This window comes from Dendrobates tinctorius, unplaced genomic scaffold, assembly GCF_039654945.1.
Source record: "Dendrobates tinctorius isolate UK_male_01 unplaced genomic scaffold, ASM3965494v1 ptg000136l, whole genome shotgun sequence".
NCBI lineage: Eukaryota > Metazoa > Chordata > Amphibia > Anura > Dendrobatidae > Dendrobates > Dendrobates tinctorius.
Genome location: NW_027361804.1, coordinates 5,254,673 through 5,268,414, shown reverse-complemented (window position 1 = coordinate 5,268,414; position 13,742 = coordinate 5,254,673). Strand labels below are relative to the sequence as shown.

The 13,742-nt window shown below is 50.3% G+C and overlaps 1 protein-coding gene across 4 annotated transcripts in view; it reads right to left on the bottom strand.

The window, feature by feature from the left end:
- WNT5B (Wnt family member 5B) overlaps positions 1-13,742 on the bottom strand; it is a 122,837-nt gene that overhangs the window by 17,894 nt on the left and 91,201 nt on the right. Inside the window, exons 1-2 of one of the 4 annotated variants that reach the window (XM_073544166.1) lie at positions 3,663-4,675; positions 1,645-1,772 (exon numbers count right to left, since the gene is read on the bottom strand). In XM_073544166.1, the coding sequence (XP_073400267.1) occupies positions 1,645-1,772; positions 3,663-4,522 (988 nt within the window). In that variant the 5' untranslated portion in view covers positions 4,523-4,675. Of the gene's footprint in view, positions 1-1,644; positions 1,773-1,913; positions 2,021-3,662; positions 4,676-13,742 lie in introns of those variants that run through there. The other 3 variants (XM_073544169.1, XM_073544168.1, XM_073544170.1) reach the window with 3 other exon arrangements.

Below are 13,742 nucleotides of genomic sequence, written 5' to 3'. Positions count from 1 at the left end.
CACCTGCACCACAACATGCATTACACCACAGAAGCCTCCATCACCTGCACCACAACATGCATTATACCACAGAAGCCCCCATCACCTGCACCACAACATGCATTATACCACAGAAGCCCCCATCACCTGCACCACAACATGCATTATACCACAGAAGCCCCCATCACCTGCACCACAACATGCATTATACCACAGAAGCCCCCATCACCTGCACCACAACATGCATTATACCACAGAAGCCCCCCATCACCTGCACCACAACATGCATTATACCACAGAAGCCCCCCATCACCTGCACCACAACATGCATTATACCACAGAAGCCCCCATCACCTGCACCACAACATGCATTATACCACAGAAGCCCCCATCACCTGCACCACAACATGCATTATACCACAGAAGCCCCCCATCACCTGCACCACAACATGCATTATACCACAGAAGCCCCCATCACCTGCACCACAACATGCATTATACCACAGAAGCCCCCCATCACCTGCACCACAACATGCATTATACCACAGAAGCCCCCATCACCTGCACCACAACATGCATTATACCACAGAAGCCCCCCATCACCTGCACCACAACATGCATTATACCACAGAAGCCTCCATCACCTGCACCACAACATGCATTATACCACAGAAGCCCCCATCACCTGCACCACAACATGCATTATACCACAGAAGCCCCCCATCACCTGCACCACAACATGCATTATACCACAGAAGCCCCCCATCACCTGCACCACAACATGCATTATACCACAGAAGCCCCCCATCACCTGCACCACAACATGCATTATACCACAGAAGCCCCCATCACCTGCACCACAACATGCATTATACCACAGAAGCCTCCATCACCTGCACCACAACATGCATTATACCACAGAAGCCTCCATCACCTGCACCACAACATGCATTACACCACAGAAGCCCCCATCACCTGCACCACAACATGCATTATACCACAGAAGCCCCCATCACCTGCACCACAACATGCATTATACCACAGAAGCCCCCATCACCTGCACCACAACATGCATTATACCACAGAAGCCCCCCATCACCTGCACCACAACATGCATTATACCACAGAAGCCCCCATCACCTGCACCACAACATGCATTATACCACAGAAGCCCCCATCACCTGCACCACAACATGCATTATACCACAGAAGCCCTGTTCTCTCTGAATAAGCACCAGAGCTGAGACCCCCAGTGTCCGGCTACTAAGGGGGCTTCACTGGAGGCAGTGCTGGCCATTCTCAGCCTCACAGATGGGATGTGGGGGTCTTCACAGAAAGTAACTGACAGTGGATGAGAGGATCGTGCCGGAGCACAAGAGCTTACACTTCACTCCATCTTTCCTACATAGATACAGAGACCCCCATGTAGCCCCCCAGCTCGCAACAATGTATCAAACAACAATGAATCACTTGTGCCCGTTTCCCACTGTCACCCCCATCACCCGGGCTCCTGCTCACACCCTGTCCGGGGGTCTGCACCTATGGACCCACTGCTTCCTTTGTCTGATTGGACCCCCTAATTATGTGGGACCCCCACCATGTCCCGGGCAGCAGAGCTTGCACTTTCCTGTTCCCAGTCCTCCTTGTCCTGAGAGGGGTACTCACCACCAGGAGTTGGCCCCCACCAGGGGCAGGAGGGCAGTGACGAGCAGCAGCAGCAGCGGCGGTGATCTCCCCCACATGCTGCCCCCGGGACAGCAGCGCGCCGAGGATCTCCAGCAGCTCGGGGGTCCCTGGTGAGAAGAAGGAGACTGATGAGCCGGACGAGCGGGGGCCTGCCGGAGCCGCGCTCTGCCTCCCTCTGCCGGCCGCGGCCCGCACTGCAGCCCCTGCTCCGCAGCCCTCCAGCTCCGGACTCATTAACATTTTATTACCTGGGAACTAGTGAGAGCAAAACTGTGACCTGGGGAGCAAACACGGGAGAGACAGCCACATACAGGGGAGACAGCCAGAGAGACAGCCACATACAGGGGAGAGACAGCCACATACAGGGGAGACAGCCAGAGAGACAGCCACATACAGGGGAGACAGCCACATACAGGGGAGACAGCCAGAGAGACAGCCACATACAGGGGAGAGACAGCCACATACAGGGGAGACAGCCAGAGAGACAGCAACATACAGGGGAGACAGCCACATACAGGGGAGACAGCCAGAGAGACAGCCACATACAGGGGAGACAGCCACATACAGAGGAGACAGCCAGAGAGACAGCCACATACAGGGGAGACAGCCACATACAGGGGAGAGACAGCCACATACAGGGGAGAGACAGCCACATACAGGGGAGACAGCCAGAGAGACAGCAACATACAGGGGAGACAGCCACATACAGGAGAGACAGCCAGAGAGACAGCCACATACAGGGGAGACAGCCACATACAGGGGAGACAGCCAGAGAGACAGCCACATACAGGGGAGACAGCCACATACAGGGGAGACAGCCAGAGAGACAGCCACATACAGGGGAGAGACAGCCACATACAGAGGAGACAGCCACATACAGGAGAGACAGCCACATACAGGGGAGAGACAGCCACATACAGGGGAGACAGCCAGAGAGACAGCCACATACAGGGGAGACAGCCAGAGAGACAGCCACATACAGGGGAGAGACAGCCACATACAGGGGAGACAGCCAGAGAGACAGCCACATACAGGGGAGAGACAGCCACATACAGGGGAGACAGCCAGAGAGACAGCAACATACAGGGGAGACAGCAACATACAGGGGAGACAGCCACATACAGGGGAGACAGCCAGAGAGACAGCCACATACAGGGGAGAGGCAGCCACATACAGGGGAGACAGCCACATACACAGCCACATACAGGGGAGAGACAGCCACATACAGGGGAGAGACAGCCAGAGAGACAGCCACATACAGGGGAGAGACAGCCAGAGAGACAGCCACATACAGGGGAGACAGCCACATACAGGGGAGAGACAGCCAGGGAGACAGCCACATACAGGGGAGACAGCCACATACAGGGGAGAGACAGCCACATACAGGGGAGACAGCCACATACAGGAGAGACAGCCACATACAGGGGAGAGACAGCCACATACAGGGGAGACAGCCAGAGACAGCCACATACAGGGGAGAGACAGTCACATACAGGGGAGAGACAGCCACATACAGGGGAGAGACAGTCACATACAGGGGAGAGACAGCCACATACAGGGGAGACAGCCACATACAGGGGAGAGACAGCCACATACAGGGGAGACAGCCAGAGAGACAGCCACATACAGGGGATAGACAGCCAGAGAGACAGCCACATACAGGGAGACAGCCAGAGAGACAGCCACATACAGGGAGACAGCCAGAGAGACAGCCACATACAGGGGAGAAAGCCACATACAGGGGAGAGACAGCCAGAGACTGCAACATAAAGGGGGAGACAGCCAGACAGCAAAACTGTGACCTGGGGAGCAAACACGGCAGAGACTGCAACATAAAGAGGAAGACAGCCACATACAGGGGAGAGACAGCCAGAGACTGCCACATACAGGGGAAAGAGCCAGAGAAACTGCCACACACGGGAGAGACAGTCAGAGACTGCCACATATGGGAGAGACAGCCACACACGGGAGAGACAGCCAGAGAGCAAAACTGTCACCTGGGGGAGCAAACACGGGGACACGGCCAGAGAGACAGCCATATACTGCCACATATGGGAGAGACTGCCACATACGGGTGAGACAGCCAGAGACTGCCACATACAGAGGGAGACAGCCAGAGAGCATAACTGAGATCTAGGGGAGCAAACACGGGAGAGGCAGACAGCTGAGAGACAGCTAGAGACTGCCAGAGAGCAGCAATGACTTGGGGGAGCAGACCAGGGAGAGACGGCCAGAGAGCTGAGAGAATGCCACATACAGGTGAAGACAGCCAGTGGACTGAGAGATTGCCAGACAATTGAGAGACTGCCACACACAGGGGGAGACAGCCAGAGAGCTGAGAGAATGCAACATACAGGTAGAGACTGCCAGACGATTGAGAGACTGCCACACACAGGGGGAGACAGCCAGAGAGCTGAGAGAATGCAACATACAGGTGAAGACATCCAGTGGACTGGGAGACTGCCAGACGATTAAGAGACTGCCACACATAGGGGGAGACAGCCAGAGAGCTGAGAGAATGCAACATACAGGTAGAGACTGCCAGACGATTGAGAGACTGCCACACACAGGGGGAGACAGCCAGAGAGCTGAGAGAATGCAACATACAGGTGAAGACAGCCAGTGGACTGGGAGACTGCCAGATGATTGAGAGACTGCCACACACAGGTGGAGACAGCCAGAGAGCTGAGAGAATGCAACATACAGGTAGAGACTGCCAGACGATTGAGAGACTGCGACACACAGGGGGAGACGGCCAGAGAGCTGAGAGAATGCAACATACAGGTGAAGACAGCCAGTGGACTGGGAGACTGCCAGATGATTGAGAGACTGCCACACACAGGGGGGAGACTGCCATATATAGGGGGTGGAGAAGAGAGCTGGGAGACTGCAGAAACCTGAGAGACTGCCAGAGACAGCAGAATAGACTGTCACTTACAAAAAGAGAGTCAGTCACAGGGTGAGACAGACAGAGACGGCCACATATGGTGGACAATAGCCAGAGACCAGAGAGACTGACACATAAAAGAGACAACCAGAGACAGCCACATATAAAGAAAGACTGGCACACAGTGTAGACGTGACCAGTGATACTACCACATATGTGGAGACAGACACAAGTAGAGACACATTCAAGGTGAGACAGCCACAGACTGCCACATACATTGAGAGACAAATAGAGACTGCCTCCTACTTAAACAAGGGAAGCAGCCAAAAACCAGAGACACAGATCAGAAAACCTGCCACATATAGTGGAAGAGAGCCAAAAACAGAAAGACTGTCACACAAAACCTGAGACAGCCTAGAGAGAGACTGCAAACCGCAGGAGGGGAACTGTCACCTACAGGGAACAGTGTAGGAGAGGAAGGATTATTAGATTGTTGAACTAGAGACCACAAAAAGACTAGCAATCTGAGTGGAGAAGGGCACAGAGAAAGACTGTCAGCCATGCTGGAAATTGTAGTTTTGCAACAACTGGAAAGTCACAGGTTGGACACCGCTATTGGACCGTATGACTGGCGACGATGCCTGCAGACTAATATACTTAACAAAAATCAATACAAAATGTGGCACCGTAATGGGCACCCCGGTGACGCTGCACATGAATGGAAATCTAAAGAGTGACATATCAATGATGCACTGCAGCTGCTCAATGCTCTGGGTCCTGTCCTTATCCAGCACAAGGACTGCTGCCCACAGATGATGTCATGAGATGAAATGGCATCCAGACAGAGATAAGGCCTTGTGTCTGTCCCCTTCGCAGTACCTAGTTTATCTAACCAGCAAATTTATAAATACAATCACAGTGAAGTCCTGGACTCATATTAAAAAAAAGTCACACTTAGCATGTGTCAAACCTTCCTGGCTGACAAAATCCAAGATAAGACCCTTAAAGGGATTGTCCCATATGGGGTATTTGTAACATATTGGTACAGATATGCCATAAATGTACAAACGTACAAGGGTGGATTGGATGCTCATGCTCGGCTCCCTCAATTCATTTCTATGGGTACTGTAATGCCCATGGTGGTCGGCACCCGGCTTACCTAGATTTATTTTGGAGTTGGGGTATTTGGGCTTCTGCCCCTGACTCTGTGCCAGCCTGTCATGATGATTTGTGTCTGTTTGTTTGCCCACGGCCGCCCCTGTACCTGCGCCTCTGCTCTCACCTGGCGGGCAGATGTCGTGCGTGTCTTGTGTTGTCTGACAGGGGCAGGTAGGATGTAAACGTTCTGCCTCATTTTTGGATGACATCACCGGTGCCGCTACGCTGCCATTTTCATACAATGTCAGATTCTTACTTTTGGGGTCTGTTTTGGAAACTTGTCCAATGGAGCGTGCGGGATGACGGGGATGAGCCAGGGTGGTATGAGGAAAGCGGTAAAGTCACCGCACAGGGCCCTCGGGTGGATGCCCGCTTGCACCATCTGCTTTCTACTTGTTTTCTATTTTATCTGCTTTTGTCGTTATGTTTCTCGTTTATGGGATGACTTTGGGTGAGTCTTAGTTGGATCCCACTCTGGGTGTCAGGGATTGTGTCCCCCAGCGGCGATGGCCCCCAGTGTGTCTCACTATTCACCCTGGTGACTGTACTCACACTATTACTCCAGGCCAGCATCCTGCGCCCACAGCAGTGCCCATCACACCTGGGAAATGCTGGGTCTTGTGGTTTCACACCGTCCCAGTATTTGAGTAATGCTCCTGCTGGATGGTGGAGATGATGTGTGGAATACCAGCAGTGGACACAACCCATGCCCTGAGCTATCAGGATTAATCTCCAGCGCTGGCGCAGCAGCCGCCGCCACTTTCCAAATTCTGATGCGCTTTAGTAATGGGTAAAGTGACTTTTCTTCCCAAAATGCAATTAATGGGATCTGATTGGATTTCTCTCCTGATCTGTGTTCACATTGCCAGCTCTGACTGAGATCTATGGCCGGGTCACACAGCTGTGGATCATAGTGTTTAGCTACTATAGAGGGGCCCCTACTGGCAGATAGAAGGAACTGCCCCCGGCTGTACTGTGACATCACTGTGTATTATCCCTGTATTGTGACATCACTGTGTATATTATCATTGCACTGTGCGCATTATCCAGGTACTGTAACGCCACTTTTCGTAATATCCCATTACTGTGACGTCACTGTGCAGTATTATCTGTTTTGTGACATCACTGTATTATCCCTGTACTGTGACATCACTGTGTGTATTATCCCTGTACTGTGACGTGACTGTGCGCATTATCCCTGTAGTGTCACTGTGTGCATTATCTCTGTACTGTGAAGTCAGTGTTTGCATTATCCCTGTACTGTGACGTCATTGTTTGCATTATTCCTGTACTGTGACATTACTGTGCGCATTTTCCCTGTACTGTTACATCACTGTTTGCATCATGAGCCACTATGTGCAGTATTATCCGTGTACTGTGATGTCACTGTGTGCAGTATTATCTGTGTACTGTGATGTGACTGTGAGCAGTATTATCCCTGTACTGTGACATCACTGTGCGCATTATCCCCGTATTGTGACGTTGTCACTGAGTGCATTATGCCTGTACTATGATGTCACTGTGTGTATTATCCCTGTACTGTAACATCACTGTGTGCATTATTCCTGTACTGTGACATCACTGTGTATATTATCCCTGTACTGTGACGTCACTGTGTCCATTATCCCTGTACGTGACGTCACTGTGTGTATTATCCCTGTACTGTGACATCACCGTGTTTATTATCCCTGTACTGTGACGTCACTGTGAGCGTTATCCCTGTACTGTGACATCACTGTGTGTGTTATCCCTGTACTTTGACATCACTATTATCCCTGTACTATGACATCACTGTGTGCATTATCCCTGTACTGTGACATCACTGTGTGTATTATCTCTGTACTGTGCTGTCACTGTGTATTATCCCTGTACTGTGACGTCTCTGTGTGTATTATCCCTGTACTGTGACATCACTGTGTGTATTATCCGTGTAATAATAATCTTTATTTTTATATAGCGCTAACATATTCCGCAGCGCTTTACAGTTTTGCACACATTATCATCACTGTCCCCGATGGGGCTCACAATCTCAATTCCCTATCAGTATGTTTTTGGAATGTGGGAGGAAACCGGAGAACTCTGAGGAAACCCACGCAAACACGGGGAGAACATACAAACTCCTTACAGATGTTGTCCTTGGTGGGATTCGGACCCAGGACTCCAGCGCTGCAAGGCTGCAGCGCTAACCACTGAGCCACCGTGACGTCCCTGTGTGTATTATCCCTGTACTGTGACGTCACTGTGCGTATTATCCCTGTACTGTGACGTCACTGTGCGTATTATCCCTGTACTCTGACGGACATCACTGTGTGTATTATCCCTGTACTTTGACGTCACTGTGTGCATTATCCCTGTACTGTGACGTCACTGTGTGCATTATCCCTGTACTGTGACGTCACTGTGAGCATTATCCCTGTACTGTGACGTCACTGTGAGCATTATCCCTGTACTGTGACGTCACTGTGTGCATTATCCTGTACTGTGACGTCTCTGTGCGCATTATCCCTGTACTGTGACGTCTCTGTGCGTATTATCCCTGTACTGTGACGTCACTGTGTGCATTATCCCTGTACTGTGACGTCACTGTGAGCATTATCCCTGTACTGTGACGTCACTGTGTGCAATATCTTGTACTGTGACATCACTGTGTGTATTATCTCTGTACTGTGCTGTCACTGTGTATTATCCCTGTACTGTGACATCACTGTGTGTATTATCCCTGTACTGTGACATCACTGTGTGCATTATCCGTGTAATAATAATCTTTATTTTTATATAGCGCTAACATATTCCGCAGCGCTTTACAGTTTTGCACACATTATCATCACTGTCCCCGATGGGGCTCACAATCTCAATTCCCTATCAGTATGTTTTTGGAATGTGGGAGGAAACCGGAGAACTCTGAGGAAACCCACGCAAACACGGGGAGAACATACAAACTCCTTACAGATGTTGTCCTTGGTGGGATTCGGACCCAGGACTCCAGCGCTGCAAGGCTGCAGCGCTAACCACTGAGCCACCGTGACGTCCCTGTGTGTATTATCCCTGTACTGTGACGTCACTGTGCGTATTATCCCTGTACTGTGACGTCACTGTGCGTATTATCCCTGTACTCTGACGGACATCACTGTGTGTATTATCCCTGTACTTTGACGTCACTGTGTGCATTATCCCTGTACTGTGACGTCACTGTGTGCATTATCCCTGTACTGTGACGTCACTGTGAGCATTATCCCTGTACTGTGACGTCACTGTGAGCATTATCCCTGTACTGTGACGTCACTGTGTGCATTATCCTGTACTGTGACGTCTCTGTGCGCATTATCCCTGTACTGTGACGTCTCTGTGCGTATTATCCCTGTACTGTGACGTCACTGTGTGCATTATCCCTGTACTGTGACGTCACTGTGAGCATTATCCCTGTACTGTGACGTCACTGTGTGCAATATCTTGTACTGTGACGTCACTGTGTGCATTATCCCTGTACTGTGACGTCACTGTGTGCATTATCTTGTAATGTGACGTTACTGTGTGCATTATCTTGTACTGTGACGTCAATGTGCAAATGTGCATTATCCCTGTACTGTGACGTCACTGTGTGCATTATCTATAATAATAATAATAATAAATGTTATTTCTATAGCGCCGACATATTCCGCAGCACTTTACATTTCAGAGGGGATTTGTACAGACGATAGACATTACAGCATAACAATAATCACATAGATCATAACAGATACCAAGAGGAGTGAGGGCCCTGCTCGCAAGCTTACAGTCTATGAGGAAAGAGGGAGACACGAAAGGTGGGTGGTAACAATTGCTGTGATTGTATGGACCAGCCATAGTGTTAAGTGTGTAACAGTACAGACACAGAGGGCTAATGGATGCATAAAGCATGTGGGAACATGATGCGGGGAACCTGGTTATGGTAAAACTTTTGGCTGTGCCACACAGGGATAGATTAGGTTAATGTGTTGAGGTGATAGGCCAGTCTGAATAAATGCGTTTTCAGGGCACGCTTAAAATTGTGGAGATTGGGGACTACTCGTATTGACCTGGGAAGTGTATTCCAAAGAATTGGCGCAGCACGTGTATAGTCTTGGAGACGGGAGTAGGAGGTTCTGATTATTGAGGATGCTAACCTCAGGTCATCAGCAGAACGGAGGGTGCGGGTAGGGTGGTAGACTGAAACAAGGGAGGAGATGTAGGGTGGTGCTGAGCCATGGAGAGTTTTGTGGGTGAGGGTAATAAGTTTGTACTGAATTCTGGAGTGGATGGGTAGCCAGTGTAAGGACTGGCACAAGGTAGAGGCATCGCTGTAATGATTGGTGAGGAATATGATCCTGGCTGCAGCATTCAAGACAGATTGGAGGGGGGAGAGTTTGGTAAGAGGGAGACCGATTAGAAGAGAGTTACAATAGTACAGACGAGAATGAATAAGAGAAACAGTAAGAGTTTTTGCGGAGTCAAAAGTAAGAAAAGGTCGAATTCTAGAAATGTTTTTGAGGTGCAGATGACAAGAGCGAGCCACTGCTCGAATGAGGGGGGCAAAGGAAAGCTCGGAGTCAAGTATGACCGCAAGACGTATCTTGTACTGTGACGTCACTGTGCGCATTATCCCTGTACTGTGACGTCACTGTGTGCATTATCCCTGTACTGTGACATCACTGTGTGCATTATCCCTGTACTGTGACGTCACTGTGTGTATTATCCCTGTACTGTGACATCACTGTGTGCATTTTCCCTGTACTGTGACATCACCGTGTGCATTATCCCTGTACTGTGACGTCACTGTGCTTATTATCCCTGTACTGTGACATCAAAGTGCGTATTATCCCTGTACTGTGACGTCACCGTGCATATTATCCCTGTACTGTGACGTCACCGTGAGCATTATTCCTGCACTGTGACGTCACCGTGTGTATTATCTCTGCACTGTGACGTCACCGTGTGTATTATCCCTGTACTGTGACGTCACCGTGAGCATTATCCCTGTACTGTGACGTCACCGTGTGTATGATCCCTGTACTGTGACATCACCGTGAGCATTATCCCTGTACTGTGTCGTCACCGTGTGCGTTATCCCTGTACTGTGTCGTCACCGTGTGCGTTATCCCTGTACTGTGTCGTCACCGTGTGCGTTATCCTGTACTGTGTCGTCACCGTGTGCTTTATCCCTGTACTGTGTCGTCACCGTGTGCATTATCCTGTACTGTGACTTCACCATGTGCATCATCCCTGTACTGTGACTTCACCGTGTGCATTATCCCTGTACTGGGACGTCACCGTGCGCATTATCCCTGTACTGTGACGTCACTGTGTGCATTATCCTGTACTGTGACATCACCGTGTGTATTTATCTCTGTACTGTGACGTCAACGTGTGCATTATCCCTGTACTGTGACGTCACCGTGTGCATTATCCCTGTACTGTGATGTCACCTTGTGTATTTATCCCTGTACTGTGACGTCACTGTGTGCATTATCCCTGTACTGTGACATCTGTGTGCATTTTCCCTGTACTGTGACATCACCGTGTGCATTATCCCTGTACTGTGATGTCACCGTGTGTATTTATCCCTGTACTATGACGTCACCGTGTTCATTATCCCTGTACTGTGACGTCACTGTGAGCATTATCCCTGTACTGACGTCACCGTGTGCATTATCCCTGTACTGTGACGTCACTGTGAGCAATATCCTGTACTATGTCGTCACCGTGTGCATTATCCCTGTACTGTGATATCACCGTGTGTATTTATCCCTGTACTGTGACATCGCCGTGTGCATTATCCCTGTACTGTGTCATCACCGTGAGCATTATCCCTGTACTGTGACTTCACCGTGTGCATTATCCCTATACTGTGACTTCACCGTGTGCATTATCCCTGTACTGTGACATCGCTGTGTGCATTATCCCTGTACTGTGACATGGCTGTGTGCATTATCCCTGTACTGTGACATCGCCGTGTGCATTATCCCTGTTCTGTGATATCACCGTGTGTATTTATCCCGGTACTGTGACTTCACCGTGTGCATTGTCCCTGTACTGTGACGTCACCGTGAGCATTATCCCTTTACTGTGACGTCACCGTGCGCATTATCCCTGTACTGTGACGTCACCGTGCGCATTATCCCTGTACTGTGACTTCACCGTGCGCATTATCCCTGTACTGTGACTTCACCGTGCGCATTATCCTGTACTGTGTCGTCACCGTGCGCATTATCCTGTACTGTGTCGTCACCGTGTGCATTATCCTGTACTGTGACATCACCGTGTGTATTTATCCCTGTACTGTGACGTCACTGTGCGCATTATCCCTGTACTGTGACGTCACCGTGCGCATTATCCCTGTACTGTGACTTCACCGTGTGCATTATCCTGTACTGTGTCGTCACCGTGTGTATTTATCCCTGTACTGTGACGTCACCGTGTGTATTTATCCCTGTACTGTGACATCACCGTATTTATCCCTGTACTGTGATGTCACTGTGTTCGTTATCCCTGTACTGTGACGTCACTCACCGTGTGCATTATCCCTGTACTGTGACGTCACCGTGAGCATTATCTCTGTACTGTGACGTCACCGTGAGCATTATCCCTGTACTGTGACGTCACCGTGAGCATCATCCCTGTACTGTGACGTCACCGTGAGCATCATCCCTGTACTGTGACGTCACTGTGTTCGTTATCCCTGTACTGTGACATCACTGTGAGCATTATCCCTGTACTGTGACGTCACTGTGAGCATTATCCCTGTACTGTGACGTCACTGTGCGCAATATCCCTGTTCTGTGACGTCACTGTGCGCATTATCCCTGGACTGTGACGTCACTGTGAGCATTATCCCTGTACTGTGACGTCACTGTGCGCGTTATCCCTGTATTGTGACGTCACTGTGTGTATTTATCCCTGTACTGTGACGTCACTGTGCGCGTTATCCCTGTACTGTCGTCACCGTGTGTATTTATCCCTGTACTGTGACGTCACTGTGAGCATTATCCCTGTACTGTGACTTCACCGTGCGCATTATCCCTGTACTGTGACGTCACCGTGAGCATTATCCCTGTACTGTGACGTCACCGTGAGCATTATCCCTGTACTGTGACGTCACCGTGAGCATTATCCCTGTACTGTGACGTCACTGTGTTCGTTATCCCTATACTGTGACGTCACTGTGCGCATTATCCCTGTACTGTGACGTCACTGTGCGCATTATCCCTGTACTGTGACGTCACCGTGTGCATTATCCCTGTACTGTGACGTCACTGTGAGCATTATCCCTGTAATGTGACGTCACCGTATTTATCCCTGTACTGTGACGTCACTGTGAGCATTATCCCTGTACTGTGACGTCACTGTGCGCATTATCCCTGTACTGTGACGTCACTGTGTGCATTATCCCTGTACTGTGACGTCACTGTGCGCGTTATCCCTGTACTGTCGTCACCGTGTGTATTTATCCCTGTACTGTGACGTCACTGTGAGCATTATCCCTGTACTGTGACTTCACCGTGCGCATTATCCCTGTACTGTGACGTCACCGTGAGCATTATCCCTGTACTGTGACGTCACCGTGAGCATTATCCCTGTACTGTGACGTCACCGTGTTCGTTATCCCTGTACTGTGACGTCACTGTGCGCGTTATCCCTGTACTGTGACGTCACTGTGCGCGTTATCCCTGTACTGTGACGTCACTGAGAGCGTTATCCCTGTACTGTGGCGTTATCCCTGTACTGTGACGTCACCGTGCGCATTATCCCTGTACTGTGACGTCACCGTGCGCATTATCCCTGTACTGTGACGTCACCGTGCGCATTATCCCTGTACTGTGACGTCACCGTGCGCATTATCCCTGTACTGTGACGTCACCGTGCGCATTATCCCTGTACTGTGACGTCACCGTGCGCGTTATCCCTGTACTGTGACGTCACCGTGCGCGTTATCCCTGTACTGTGACGTCACCGTGAGCGTTATCCCTGTACTGTGACGTCACCGTGAGCGTTATCCCTGTACTGTGACGTCACCGTG